The sequence below is a fragment of the Rhagoletis zephyria genome, unplaced genomic scaffold (assembly GCF_001687245.7).
Source record: "Rhagoletis zephyria isolate East Lansing unplaced genomic scaffold, Rhagoletis_zephyria_1.1 Rzeph_scaffold_00192, whole genome shotgun sequence".
NCBI lineage: Eukaryota > Metazoa > Arthropoda > Insecta > Diptera > Tephritidae > Rhagoletis > Rhagoletis zephyria.
In genome coordinates, this window is record NW_016157276.1 from 1717 (window position 1) to 18008 (window position 16292).

The window sequence follows — 16292 nt, forward strand, 5'->3', positions numbered from 1 at the left end:
CCATGTGGCCAAGCATACGCTATACATATTACGGAGTAGTTGCGGGGCTCTTTGAGTGCTGGCAAATTATTATACTTGAGCTTGCTTGCTTGCGACCCATTGAAGTTCTTCCATCGCAAAGAGCGGTAGTTGTTCCATCGTGGGGGTAATTTGTGTGCAGGAAACAGTTTTTTTATTATGTTTTCCATTTATTGAGCCATGGGTTATGGTTTTCAACAAATATAATCGAGTCATTTGATTACGAATTGGTAGCCAAGACCTCGAGTGTAGCTTGTCCTATTTTAGATTTTTCCTAGTTAAGGTTGCCATTTTCTTCACTTTATTTTTCGCTGTTTTGCAACCTTCTTCCCTGGGGATAATTCGCGTCCGGCAGCCTCTCGTGTTTACCCGTATGTTGCGAAGACAGTCAGACAGTTAGTTCCGTGTGTGGTGATGGTGTTTAAAAGCTTAAATAGACGGCAGCGTTTATCCGGATTAACTCGGACTTAATCCGGATCAACTGCAGTTAATTCCCGACTTGTTCCTCGGGCTCGTAGAGATCATTCCATCTTCTTCGGTACCCGTCGATCGCACGGAAATGGTAATAGATCTTGCGCAGAATAGCTTTCTCGAAAGAATCCAAAGCTTTCTCATATTTGTTTGCTATCTAAAAGGACTGGTATGATGAAAGATTCGTAAAGCGGAATTTTTGTTCGTCGAGCCTAAACTGGCACCTGTTGTCACAAGTAATTCTTCGCTTGATCTCCAGGCTGACAATGGACCCTAGGTAGACAAAGTCTTTCGTCTAAAACCTCGTTGTGTCTCATACGGCGCGGGGAGGCTCTTTTCAATTTGAGCGGTTGTGCTCAATGTCGCTCTACAAAGCTTTATTCGCTTCGCAGGGATCTCAAATTTAAACTACTTAGCTTTTTGTGGTGCTTTAAAGGGCGACTTTAAAGTCTACCAAAAAGGGGCGTGTGCCAACTTGTTTGTGGAGAGTTTTTCCAGGACTTGAAAAACTGTGAAAATCTGGTCGATCGTACATTTTCTAGGTATGCTAATAAGGAATAATTCGCAAAAAGCGGGATCTCCCTTTTTGTGGATTGCCTCGTTATCAGGTTATCTGGTTATAAATTTTTATTTAAGAAGTACGCAATACATAACATAAAAAATAAAATAATAAGTTGTTGGCGTTCTACTGTCTCTGTCTGGCGTCTCTGTGTAATTACAGCTCGACAATTCCGAAAACTTTCACGTTCGGCCGGATTTATCTTTGAATGAATTCCCTCCTGGGGCACCTGCGGTAGCTTCATATTTGTTATTGGAGATTTCTGGTGGCCATATCTCTATTGCTGATGCTCTTCAATTTATTCGCCGTTGTGAGTGTGCCAGGCACCAAGAACCAGGACAAAGCAAAATCATAAACAACATTTCAACTAAAGCTATACGACTAACTTTAGACCACTTAAAAGCTATGCAATTTTCGTTATTCTACCTTTGGCGTGAATAGCCCCATTTCAGTATTTATTTCGTCAAATATTTTCTTACCGAAGTCAAAAAACCGCTACCCGGTGCCTGATCGATGCCCAACAGCAGGCGTACAAACGTAATCACATAGTCCTTGACGAACGCCTGATAGAGCAGCGTATCCAGCATGGAGGCGCTAAAAACTGCGCCGGCAGCGAAAGGCAAACGAAACATATACGAGATGTGCGAGCCACGCTCCTTTTCACGCTGTGAAACGGTAAACCGAAAAGTAAAACATTTTGTTTTTGGAAAATTCCCTTCTATTAAATATTTACATTTCATATTCGTACCTTCTCCATTTTGCTCAGATGCAGCGCATATTTGTCGTGCGCACGAAATTGCATAAAGCGCATATTGGAGCTCTGCGATAGTTCTGTAATGCTTTTTATGCTCGGAAAGAATCTAGAAAGGCGATGAGTATTGTACGAAAAATAAAATTTATAAAAAATTTATGAAAGCGCATTCAAGTGCAAATAATTGTTTGACGAGTCTGCTACACTCACTTAAACATTGTCTGCACAGCAACAATGGTATTGCAATCGGCCAGCGAATCCTCCTCCGCTGAGTTAGACAGCTCCTTATTCACCACCACCACACTCTCGGCTAGGGTAATGCCGGCGCGTAGCAGGTCATCCAAGCAATCGATTGAACCGAGCATCCAATACACCTAGGAGGGCGAGTAAAAAATTGAAAAAAAAAAGAATAAATAAAAATGGAAAATCACACAATTTATGTCTGTATAGATAAATAAAGAAAAATGAAATATGTATGTATGTATGGATGTATACACGGTATCCTAGACCAGCTGTGTACCCGTTCTAAAATGGAAGGAAATGTTTTTTTTTATTGAAAAAACGCTAAAATATGACCTTCCAAATCGGGGCTGCTCTATCTTTTGGATGTACTTGTACATAACTTTTGTCGGAAACTAGTTTCTGGAAAGAATGAGCTTCCCTGACTAGGTAATTCATGTTTTTCCTTTTCCAATACAAATATTTTCACTCCTTTCAAAAGTCCAGGCCAACCTGAAGTTCGAAGTTCTTTTAGAGATTGGAAAAAGTACTTTCGGAGAAAAAGTTTCAAAGGAAAACGACGTCTTTTTATCCTCAGAATCCGAATTTGCAGTAAAAACATGCATTTCTAATCAAAAAAAAATAACTTCTGATCAATTTAACCCATTTCCTGTCGAAACCGCAAATCGGTAATATCACCAACAAATAGAGCATCCCTGATTTGGTAGATCCCATTTCTTGCGTTTTTCAATAAAAAATATATTTCCCTACATTTTAGAGGGGTTGGATGGGTGGTCTAGGCCACACTGTATATAAACATAAAATATTGTAGAACATTTAAAAAACTTTACTTTCTTCTTGCACTTTTTAGCTCACTACCACCTTAGTGCTCTTTGGCAATATTGATAATTTGACACCTACCAGTGGAAAGTACGAGAGTGCATCGAGAAAGGCCACATCCGGTCGACGCTCCAACAACAATATAATCGGATTTAACGACGTTTTCGAACGGAAATGTGCACGTAACGGTATGATGAAGTTGTAAATGCCATTCGATGCATAATCGGCTGCCAGTATAATCGTCTTGTTTTGCCATTGATACTCCTTGGCATTGCGATAGCTACAGTGCTCACAAACCTACATAAGCATAAGGAAAAATGCATATGGTTATGTATGTATATATTGATCAAGATGTACGTACATACATATGTACGTGTGTATATAAGCATGGGTCGAAAATCCGCTTTTTTAGAATTTCGATTGGTAATAGCAAAAATATGTTTCATAATGCTAATCTGGCTCGCCCATGTCCATCAAAGTTCAGGTGCTAAAAAAATTGTCGTAGCTTACTTAGATTCTCTACAAAAAGGTCCATATACCAAATTATGTAGGACTAACACTTTCGAAGATACTTTTAGTAAAAAAAAAATATATTAATTAATGCATTTATAAATTTTTATTTTTTGAGCATATTGAACTTTGATGAACTTGGGCGAGCCTAAGTTATTTACCAAAAATTTTCATCTTTCACACAGCTCATTTTTAGAGTAAAATGAACCATATTTTTGCTAATAAAAATCAAAATTCTAAAAAAGAGGATTTTCGGCCCACGCTAATGAATATACAGTGGCTCAAACAATAATTGTTGGGGTTTTTTAATATTCACAATACTTTTCAAATTAACATATTTTTTTTATTCTTTTATACAAAAAAAATTGTTTATGTATACAGAATGTAGAAAAAATCAAAAAAACTCATTAACATTAGATAACATTTAAATCACTTGTTTTAAGTAAATTGCGTTTAATTATTTTGTGTTAATTGTTTTGAGATTTAGTCATTTGATTTAACACCTCAAATTCAGTACCTCCAGAAGCACTTTTTAAGAAATCTTTAATTCTTAAAATTTCTAGTTTATTTCTTGTTTTATTCAAATTGATTTGGGAAAATATTTCTTTCATATTTGCAGTGGTGACTGGAATGCAAAGGACAGCTGAAATCATTTGTTCCTTTTTTTATCTTAGCATTTTACTTACAAAAAAAACGAAAAGAGTTAATTTATTTTCTTCGTTTAAAGCGGAGATTTCGAAAAAACTATAATTTTTAGTTGAAATTGTGAATCTGGCAACATTGTTGTCGATACAGAGTTGCACCTGTTTATTTGCTAGGTTGTTGCTCAATAGCACCGCCAATATTATTCATACTTCCACCTGGAAAATGCTGCAGTAGTTCGGCAGCTATTTTATATGCATTTTGGATATGTGGCAACTCTTTTATATAATTTTTTCTAAATAACTATTTAACTACATTTTTGAGAAAGAGCTTTCCTTAACTTCTTTCGTTTGGCACCCGTATGGTAATGCATTTGACCTCTCATTTAATTGAGCTTTAACTTTCCAACTGTTGGCAACCCTCTCCAAAAATATTTTATAAATAAATTTTACTTAAACCACTATCGGTTGTTATACATAAAAAAATATTTCAATTCGCTTGTTAACAAAAATAATTTCGAATTATTAAACGAATTATTTTCGAATAATAAAACATAAATAGAGAAATAAAGCACTCCTGAACTCTTTTCGAATTATATCTATGTATATTAACAAAATTTATTTAACTTATTAATAAAATTGATTTTAACTATTTGAGCAGGTGGCAACCACCGTTAAAAATATTCGAGAACCAAAGCTTAGTAAAAGCTCTATCTTTTGATGCCGATTTTAAAATATTTCGTTTAAATTGTTAATTAAACTGGATTTGAATTTCTAAATAGTAGGCAATCCTCTTCAAAAATATTTTCGAAATAAATAATTTTTGAATCTTTCTCCTTTGATGGACATATTAAAATAGTTTATTTTAATTCTTAATACCAAGTTCCAGTACTATTTAATGAGCACTTGCAGGTGGTGCCACGCCCCCTTGATACATACATCGAAATTTTTTTTTAGCCCATAACCATCCCTAGAAAATCCATAGTGGGTATTCAAAACTTTAAAGAAATAGTAGGTACAGCCATTCGCGAGTTCACCTCTTACAAACAAAGGAATAGTAGAATTAACCAAAAAATTTTAACATGAAAAACATGGTGAATATTAAAAAAAAATCATCGCGTTAATGCTTGTTTGAGTCACTGTACTATAATAGATAATCCTTAAACATATTTGTATATGCAAGCAGTAGGAAAAGTGTAGTAATATTGATTTTCATTTCTCACCTGCGCCAGTTGCAGGCAACACAATGGTTTTTTCTCTTTTAGCAAATAACACAGCGTCGGACTGACTCCGATGAATGGGGAGACGGGCGGGAAACCCTTAACGATGCTGTAAAAAAGTATAACGAAACGAAGACATACATATATACGTATAATGATTTTGCAAGATTTGTGTTACAAGTATTTAAAAATTGCATTAATTTTTCTTATCCAGGGAATATAACTGCAGAACTTAAGTAATTTTTAAAACACGCTCCATTAGTAGCAATCATTGAACTATTTAAATAAGGTAAATACCTTAGGGAATGTAAACATTAATTAAAGTGCACTTAAGGAAGCGGAAAGGAGTGGAATAGTGTGGTGTTTAAAAAAAAAAATGTTAAGCAGTTTCATACACAGTAACCAAATTGCAAATAATAAAAAAAAACATTGAAAACAATTTTCACAAAACATAAAGTTAGTACAAGGAACACTTGCAATTTTTTTGTAACTGTTCTCAACTCACTACCATAATGCTGTGCCCAAAAAATCATACATAAATATTACAGAGGCAACATTTATATATAAGTACATACATATATAACTTTACATTCCATCATAAATATGTATGCAACACAAATAATTGGGTTTACAAATGCATTATGTTTATGTTTAAATACTACAAATCTTAAGAATAACTCGTAGATATACATATATCTTCATATAAAATATTTACTTAGTTTAAGACGCTTAAGTATTCTTGTTAATATCAGCCACTTTCAATTTTTAAGAGTGGCTTGGGTGCCGTAGTTTTGAAAGCTCTCGCACCTCTCACAGGTATAGACATATGCCAATCGGAGTGCGTTATTTCAAGGAATGGAAAAAAAGGATTTCTCGTGATCGTCGGCGCACATAAAGGGTAGATCAGTCAATAGCAACTTGGATACAGACATAAACGCTTCACTGTGAACGCCTTTTCTGACTTCTAGTGGTTTTCGGTGGTAGCCATCTAATCCCTGGGTTTCCTCCTATATGTGTTTTATTATATAAGGAAAGCTCTCGCGCCTATCGCAAAGGGAAGAGGGTCAAAAGGCAAGGAGATGGGAACTCTCACATCTAGTTATTTCCTGGCTCTATGAAATTATAACTAAAGTTTTTATTTTTTTATGGAGTACTTGACTGCATTAGAGACGACTAGGTATGCTAGTCAGTAAGTGGCACTTAGGACCACTCACATGTTTGCTCTTTGCGTCATACTTAACGTAGCGTCCGCCGGCTTTGTAGGATAGGTTTCTGAGAAAGGGCTACAGTAAGACTTACGGCCATTGGGCGCTTAGGATTTGGAGATTAATTCCTACACGGAATGGTTGAAGCTTGATGAATTATCGGCATTCATATCAATGAAATATCTTTTAGAAGACGTAGTTGTAATTTAGGGAACAGTCGATTGGATGCTCAATTGTGTGATGTCAACGAAGAAGGTAAATATCTACCTTCCAAGTGGAAATAATAAAGGAATGTCTAACCTATCTTTAAGTAGCATCTAAAATCAGAAAAAAGGTTTTCTAACAGCGGTTGTTCTCAGCAGGCAAGTTAGAATTCTTCCGAGTGTACTTCTGCCATGAAAAAGTTTCTCATTAAAAACCATTTACTGTTCTCTACTCTTGATTAAATGTTCCTTATTTTAGCTCAGTGAGATCTGGGCGGTAATCAGGTCAAGTACAACCGTAAGGTTGATCCGAGTTGATGTTGACTCCACGGAGAGAACGCGCATCAAAAAGGCCCCAAGTGTCTCTTCCGCCTATTGCAATATGATAAATGTGATTCATAATTTTTTGATCAGAGCAGGTGCTGGTGAGTAGAAGGATTGCTCTTTTGATTGAGCCTGAATTGGGTATGTACGAAAATTTTAAAATACCAAAAATAATTACACCTGGCTAACTATACAAAACAACAATTCAGTGTTTCACACCTATCTATTACGAGTAGGTTTTCAAAAACTTATAAATAAGGCTTTTTTGTCTTTCACTAACAAATTAATTTGGTTTATAATAGCGAAATTCGTGCCAGCCATATAAACATTAAATACTAATATATGTATTACCTTAATTATTTATTAGTAGCTATACATATACACTAGGCGACAAATAAAAGTGTACACCTTGTTCTAATATAATATTCACAATTATTTTCCTTACAAAATTTTTTGCATTAATTATTTATGAAAAAATTGTTTTTTTTCTATAATATAAACCATATAAATCAGAGCTTCATATTTTATATAAAGTTCACAAATATTGTCATAAAAAATTTTTAACTTTTTATTCAGAATTTGTAGAAAATTTTCGAGCATGCAGTTTCATAGCCCTTTCAATTTTAGCCTAATGAAGTGTAATTTTCAAACGGCTCAAAGCCCCGTTGATTTTTGAGATTTTTTTGGTAACAGATTTTTGCACTTTTTTCCATATAAGCATGAATTTCATATGAAATAAAATGTTGGAGACCGCTAGCAATAAAATTTCAAAAAATCAACGCAAGTATATATAAAAAAAACAAAATAAAAAACGGCGGTCTAAAAAAAAAAAAAAATAGGCCGCTGAGACTTGAATTCCTTAGACTGGAATTGAATGGGCCAAATAACTGCATAATTGAAAATTTTCTAAAAATTCTGAAAAAGTTGAAAATTTTGAAGATTTTTTTTTGAATTTTAGTTTATATTATCAAAATAATTAATGCAAAAAATATTTCACGAAAATAATTGTGCATAATATATTAGAACAAGGTGTACACTTTCATTTGTCGCCTAGTGTACATACATATGTGTACATATGTGTTTAGTATAATAGTATATTAGGCATATAACCAAAAAAATTAAATGTTAGTAAATAAATTAATTAACGCTCAACTACTTTTCGTCTTATTTTTTCATTTAACCAACACATATGCAAGCCAGTTATCTCATGTGTGTGAGTGTGCATTTGTATGTCTGAACATCACATATGTATCTATGTATGTTGTGTATGTTGTGTTTATCTGTTGTATCAGCATTTCAAAAAGCCTCATACGGCGCGGTTCAATAACGGAAGCTTATCAACCAACTCTTCTTTTCGTTTTTTTTTTTTGGTGAAGTAGAAGTAAAACCGGCAACGTCAAAAAAACAACGCAAAACTGCAGCAGGACACACGGCAAACAAACGATGGGTACGAGAAGTACTTAGTATGTATTTTGTAGATGAATATTGTTGATTAGGTGAGACCACAATGACGCCGCATGCCATACTTACCGTAAATAATCCATCGCCCAGATGGGACGAGCCGGCTTGCCGCCAGATGTGGAGCTGCTCGAAGTGACAGCAGTGCGTTGGGTGCCAGTCGTCGTCGAGGAGGTGGTGGTCGTCGCCGTCGTGGCCGGTATCCAGGTGTTGGTTGAACATAGCGAACAATAAGTGTCGGTGGCAGCAGTGGCGGCAGTGGCGGCATCTACATTGCCATCAATGCATTGAGCGAGTGCGCGATTACGCCTCACAAAATTGCATGGCAGTACACGACGGCTATCGCTATCGCAGCTAAAACTTTTCGCAAGCATACGATAGCGTGACTCGCTTTGTTGTAGTTGCGGTTGACTGGCACAGCAGCTGTGATTATTTGAATCTTCCGAGGAGCTCATGATCAGTGAATAGGTACGCGATTGCGGAAAATGACCACTCAGGGCACTTGGCGGGGGTGGGAAGTGGAAAATAATGGGTGAATAATAGTTGATGGGTAGGTAAGGGATGAAGAGTGTCAAGATTAGATAATATAAGCTGGTTTTTGTCATAAGGCGATAAATCTAACAAATTTTCGATCTCTAATATTTTTTTTTGTTTTCAAAATCAAAGATATGTATCTCATTTACACCCGTAAGGAGAAATGTATTTTAGGCGCAGTTGACAGCCTCCAATTATGTGAGTAGTTATGGATGGATAAAGCCTTAAGTTTTTACTAACCTCTGGTAGCGCTCTTATCGTATTCGAATTTCTTTCTCTCATTTACATAAAAAAAAAAATATACTTAGAATTTACTTAGCTTTGGCACAAAGATACCTACTCGTTGGCATACAATTGATTACAATACAGGACAACAAGTGGGGGTATAAAACAAATACACACACCATCTCCATTCAAAAATTAAAAACAAAACTATTTATAAATGTAGATCGTGACATTTATGTATGTATGCTGTTTCTATGCAGTTGTAAAAAACACTGAGTGTCCAAATTTACAAAACAAAAAAAAAAAACGCTATAACCAACGAATTGCCAGGACTAAGTAGAAGGAAGTTATTTAGTCTATTTTGTATAGGAGAAAGAAAAACGTATTAAATGGATTTTGTGAATTTATGGATTTGGGTGCATACAGAAATATACAAGTACCATACATATACCTACATATGTACATATAAATTTTATTTTTTTTAATATTTGTGTAAAATTCATATTAACTTACGCTATTTTCTCGGACGGCGATCGCCAAGGGACATCATCGTCGATTTCGTCCTCACTTTCATCGCCTTCTTCGCCATCATCGTTGCCTGATATGCTAAAAGAAGATGAGGTGAACATATCCGGTACTGGTAATATAGATGGCCGACGACTTCCTAGAATGTTCAAGGTATTAGAAGATAAAAAGAAAATTTTTTTAAATATAATTTATGTTTCTACATATGCATAAAGCTAAGTGAAAAGTATGGCAAATGGGGACTAGCAAAGTAATTACACGGGACCCTATATATTCGCTTCTTAACAGGGTTTTCGCATTCATTAAATTGCTTGCTTGCTGTAGCGTTAAAAGACGAGCTACCAACGAAAGGCGGGAAGGCACTACATGTTACCTGACCAACTGTTGTTTGAAAATTCTGAAAATCAACAAAGATGGGGATTGGGCTGCTTGTATCTACCGACAAGAGTCACAACAATAACACCAACATAGATGCTGCCACAAAACTGCGAGCCAGCTTAACAGAAGGCGCGGAGGTCAATGGCGTGAATCGTCAAAACAATGACCTAACTTTGCCAGAGCTCATGCTTACCTCGGAGGGGGAAGCTTATGACATAGACCTAGTGCAGGAGCTATGGCGCTCAAATGGAGATATGGTCTCTGGGCTAAGATCACCCGCCTTGAAAACGTATGCAGGTACTCTGTGAACCAAGAAGACAGAGTAAGATCTACAGAAATGGTAGGGAAAACACTATATCCATACGATCTAGTGACAGATAGTAAAGAGGACATCTACCAACAGGATAGCTGAAACGACAGAGTTGGGTTTTTACTCCGTTATATAGTATTTAAAAGTACATAGATTCGCTAAAAGAGGCAATGCAAACATTTTTTTTTAAATCAAATTTTAGCAACTCTGGGCAGACGGTAGGGATGAGCGATACCGATACGATATACAATAATTCAATATCAAGGTTCAATATATCGGTGAATTTAAATCGATATTAGGAGTTTTGATTCGATATCGATACAATATTTTGTTTCGATATCTGAAATACCGGAAATGAATTCGCCGCTGTGTGCTCTACTGCTAAGGAGTACACTCAGTTGCATAATTTTAAGGCCGCCACATATTAACAAGTTTTGAATATTTATTTTCATAGTTTTTAACCAACAAGCCGCCATAGCTGTGGTCGTCGGATCGAATCCCATTTGAAGAAATATGAAGAAGAGAAGTGGTGATTTCCGAAATAGCTATAAATTCTACCAAAAATCTAAATTTACAAAAAAATTCAATAAAAACGTCCTCAAGCTCAATAAAATTGTTGAATATAATTGTTATAAGGCCATAAATAACAAAAATAAATTCATACTTTTTAATTTCAATTATTTTCTTATAAAAATATATATCGTCCTATAACAAACACTATACAAATCCACATAAAAATTCAGCGAATTTTCACCAAAGTTTTCAACTTTTGTGAAAGAATTTTTGGAAAATTTTTGCGTATGCAGTTTTATAGCCCATGCAATAATAAAGTGCGAGTTTTATGTGGCTACAAAATATCGCTGATTTTTGGCATTTTCTTTTTGTTGGCGGTGTTGTGCATTTTCTTTCACATAAAAAAAGTAAATTTCTTACTCGCTCGTTTTTAGGCATGCCATTGTTACGAATTTCGAAAATACGATTCGGATTACAGCATACCATTTCTACGATTTATAGAAAAAATCGAATACGAAAGAGTTGCAGAACAGTGGTGTATGTTTTTGGTGTAGTATGAACTATATTTTTATAAAAAATTGTCGAAAATAAATTATAATAAAAAACCTTGCACATATTGAGAAAAATTCACTCTGATAATACTTTTGTTCGTCACTGTCTATCAGCGCTTTGAAAGTTTTAGTCTGAGTTTTATTTTAGGGGTCAAAGTTTGCCCCCTCTTCACATTCTCATTGTAGACATACGATGTGTTCAGCGCTTTTATATAAAAAATGACAGATAATATTTCTGTGGAAAATTTTTACCGCCTATTCAGTAGGGTCTACGGTCTTAGAAAAAGAAAAAAAAATAATTGTAAAACCGGTATATAACGGGTCAAAATGTTTTACAAAAATATTTACCATCAAATTTTACTATAAGTCTCTGAAAACAACAAAGCTCGAAATTCATCTTAAATGCGAGCAATAAGTCTAAACTGAAAATGTGCTTAAGGGTTAATTTTGTACTACTCCGAATTTGTGTTAAAATCTCTAAATGCTTAAACTATAATTGGCTTAGTACACTCAAACGTTGCCGCATTTCACTCGCCGATGCATATCGAAAATCTGTATTACGGTTACTGCGTTTGCAAATCGCTTTGAATACTCATTAAAATTATTTGAGTAAATCACACTCCTTTCAATGCTCACTCGCTATCCTCCCACTCCCTTAATTTCTCTATTTAGGTGTCTATCACTACAAAATCCCAACTCACCTCTTCGCTGATTGAGCACATCGGGACTAAGCAGATTTGGATTTCCAGCTTGTGGCACATCTAGATGATTGCTGGTGGTTAGTGTAGCGCTCGCAACACTCAAGCCACCTCCTCCACCGCCACCACTATGGCCGCCGCCGCCCCCCAAGCCATTACCGCCACCACCACCGCAGCTGCCACCACCGCCCATGCCCAGCATTGGCGGTATCGTTGTGGTGACAGTGGTGGTTGTAGTTGCAGAGGGTGTTTGCGTTGCATTCATCGATGTCACCGTTGTATCCTTGAGATTCTGCTTCGAATCTGAGATTATCACAGACGTTAGATTATCAGTAGCTGTTTGTGGAATGCATAGAAGAGAAAATTATTTTCATTTATTGACTTAATTTAAATTTTAAAGCGATAAGTTGTTTTTTTTTTGTTTATTGAATTTAAAGCTATTTGTCGATGCAGAAGAAATAAATGTATTTTGTTTTTTGTTGCTAGACATACAAATACAGCGAAAAGCATTTGTTAAGAATTTGTATGGCTATGTGGAATTATTTACATATGAACTTTTCGAATAAATGCTCTTAAAGATCCACACAAATTTTTTCTAGCTATGTACATACATAAATCTCAGCGAAAGCAAATAAGACAAAAAATGTACGAAAATATGAATTTACTACATCGAACATTCAAAAGCGATTATAGGCGGAATTATAGGAGGAAGGTGTTGAATAAGTAAACATTTTAAGAAGTAGAAAAATGGTAAGAAAAATAAGTGAAATGCAGAAAGAAGTCGATTTTGCGTTAAAATCGATAACAGTACTTGCGCGTTTAAATTTGAAGAGGTTAAATCTGTTTAAGTATTTTGTTTGCCTTCTTATTACCATAAGTGTTTATTATTTTTCACTATGAAGTGCCATCTTGATAATAGGCAAGTTAAAAGCAAATCTGAATACTTCTTATCGTGCTGGCTCTGTGATGGTATTTGCCATCTAAAGTGTTAAGAAATTAAGTTCAAAATAATACCCGAAGGCATTTTTTGTTCCGTATAAAAGATCTGCACCGTTCGCTCGATTTTCAAAAATGGGGTGCAAAATTAAAGCGCTTGGCCTGTAGATNCATCAGATCCACACCGTTCGTTCGATTTTCAAAAGTGAGGTGCCAAATCAAAGGGCTCTGGATGTAGGTGTGCAATAGGTTTAACTTTTTCGAAAAGAGTTGCCACCATTTAAAAAATTAAGTTCAAATTATTGTAAAAGCTAAACCAATTATTACAAAATGGGCATAAATGGAAATAGTTTGAAAATGTTTGTTTCTTAACTTAACTTTATGAGGGTTGTCACCTGTTCAAAAAATCAAATTTAATTTGAATTGGGGGAATTAGGTAATAGAAATATGTATTTGTGACAGACGGTAAAGGTTAAGTACGTAGTAGTTTGTAAACATTTTGAAGAGGGTTGCCACCTGTGTGAAAATTCTAATTTATATGAAGTATAAAAATATGGATGTCAAGCGAATGCAATTTAAGGGATCTTTAGTTGGAACGTTTAGAATATTTTTAAAGTGTTTGGAGAGGGCTGCCACCTGTTTAAAAGTTAGGTTCAAATAATTTTAATAGTTAAATCAATATTTACTAATTGGGTACCAATCGCAAGGGTTTTGAAAATACCTTATTTCTTAACTGCGTGTAGGAGGGTTGCCACCTGTTTAAACAATCAAATTCAATTTGAATTAAGGCAATGGGGTAATTAAAATAGGTATAACAATATGGGGGTCAGACGAAAGAGATTTAAGAAGATTTTAGATTGAACATATTTTTAGTAGGGTTGCCACCTGATCGAAAAGTCTAATTTAATTCAATTCAATTATCGATATAAAACAAGAAAGTGTTACGAAATCTTAGTTTGCACATTGAGAATATATTTTATGAGTTTGAGGAGGGTTGCCACCTGTGTAAAAAGTTAAATCCAAATTATCTATTATATATAATACGCGAAGGCATTTTTTGTGCAGCCTAAAAGATCTGCACCGTTCGTTCGATTTTATTTTTTCGAAAAGAGTTGCCACCTGATAAAAAATTGCATTCAAATAATTTAATAATCAATGCCATCACATCCACACCGTTTGGGCTTAGGGTGTGGATGTTCAAGAAGGTTTTACTTTTTGGAAAAAAGTTGCCACCTGATAAGAAATTAAGCTCAAATTAATTAAAATGTTAAATCAATTATTAAATATGGGTATCAATCGAAATGGTTTTGAAAAGGCTTTATAACATAACTACGTATAGGAGGGTTGCCACATGTTAAAAAAATGTAATTCAATTTTAATTAAAGGAATTTGTTAAGTGAATAAGGTATCGCTATATGGGTGTCATGCAAAAGAGGTTTAAGAAGGTAGTAGTTTAAAAATATTTTGAATAGGGTTGCCACCTATATGAAATATTAACGATGAATGTCAAATGAAAGGGCTTCAAGAAATACTTAATTTGACAATTTAGAACATTTTTGATGTATTTGAGGGTTGCCCCAGTTTAAATGGCTAAACTACATTTATTTAATAAGTTAAATGAGTTACTAACCGATGGTTATAAATGGAAATGGGTTTAAAATCCTTTATTTAAGAACCAAATTGAAGAGGATTGCCACATGTTTAAAAATAAATGNAGGGTTATCAAAAGAACGAGTGTTAAGAAATCTTTAAGCTGAACATTTGGGTTTTTTTTTTAAAAAATTAAGCTCAAATTATTTAATAAGTTAAATGGATTGTCAAAAGATGGGTATGAATCGAAATGGGTTTGAAAATAATTTATTTCTAAACTGTATTTAGGAGAGTTGCCATGTGCTTAAAAAAATTCAATTCAACTTAATTCATCAGTTAATTGAAATATGTGTAACAATGCCAGGTGAAAAATTGTAGTCTGAAAATACTTTTAAAGGGGTTGCCACCTGTTCGAAAAGTCGAATTATACGAAAGATACATAAATGCAATATCGAAATATTAGTGTCAAACGAAAGAGTTTTAAGAAAACTATATGCTGATAACATTTTTAATTAGAGTTGCCATCTATTTTTTTTTGAAGATCATCACATCTGCACCGTTATTTCGAATTTCCAAAATGAGAAGTCAAATAAAAGAACTAGGATTCTACATAGATGTGCACAGGTTTTATTTTTTTAAGTTACAGGGAGAATTGAAATTTGATGAAATGAAAACCGACACCATGCGAGACCTCTCTCACTGAGAAATGGTTTAGATTAATTATTAGGAATATTGTTAGAGGTTTTTGAATAGGGTTTCACCTGTTAAAAAAATTTAATTTAACGCTGGCGTTTTGACGCCATGTGGGTTCACTAGTTACATTAAATACCCGGCGCAAGTATTACATATATGTTTTTCTCCTTTTCGAAAACTACCGCTACAAGGTAAGCCGGGGTGGTTTTACCCCTATTTTAAACATCTTCGATAGAACGTTCAGCTAGACATAATGAGATAAACTTATATAGTCATATGGGGACGGTATCACGCCCATTTCCCAAAATTCCCAACAATGTTACTTATTTTCAAGTGTTTGTTGTTAGTATCAATTTTGAGTAAATTAGCGCCCCTAAATCAAGCATTTCTGAAATTTACCGTTATATGAAAAGTGGCAGTAATTTTAGTCTGATTTCAATATTTTTTTTTGCTTTTATGTGGCAAGCAAAATATATATTAGTATAGATAACGAATGAAATACATTTTTTAATTAAATAAATATGTCCTATGGAAAAAAGTTTATGGATATTTTTTTAAAGGACTGCCGACATTTGAAATTAATTTCAAGTATTTTCCAAAAAAATGGAAGCATCCAAGCGTGAAATTTTTTTGTTTCATTTTTCAACAGAAATAAATAAAAAAACAGAGCTTTTTTTTTAAAAATCGACATGGATAGATCGACGTGAAATTTAGTTATCTTTTAATAAAAAAAAAGAAAGAAACTTGAAATCGCTTCATATTTGGGCTCTCAAAAATCATTCATATTGGATCCAAATCGTTGAAAATTTGTATGTGAAGCAGAATTTTGGTAAAAAATAGTGTTATTAAGAAATTGTTGGAAAATGGGCGGGACCACGCCCACTTATGATGAAATGCTGTATCTCAGTAGCCGCTTCACC

At 34.5% G+C, this 16292-nt stretch overlaps 1 protein-coding gene across 1 annotated transcript in view; it reads right to left on the reverse strand.

The window, feature by feature from the left end:
- Positions 1–1622: 1622 nt before the first annotated feature.
- The window catches only part of LOC108358007 (potassium channel subfamily T member 1-like), a 401062-nt gene continuing 386392 nt past the window's right edge, over positions 1623–16292 (reverse strand). Inside the window, exons 14-20 of the mRNA XM_017609121.1 lie at positions 12157–12489; positions 9692–9842; positions 5233–5338; positions 2940–3155; positions 2010–2173; positions 1782–1908; positions 1623–1713 (exon numbers count right to left, since the gene is read on the reverse strand). Of these exons, the coding sequence (XP_017464610.1) occupies positions 1785–1908; positions 2010–2173; positions 2940–3155; positions 5233–5338; positions 9692–9842; positions 12157–12489 (1094 nt within the window). The 3' untranslated portion in view covers positions 1623–1713; positions 1782–1784. The remainder of the gene's footprint in view (positions 1714–1781; positions 1909–2009; positions 2174–2939; positions 3156–5232; positions 5339–9691; positions 9843–12156; positions 12490–16292) is intronic.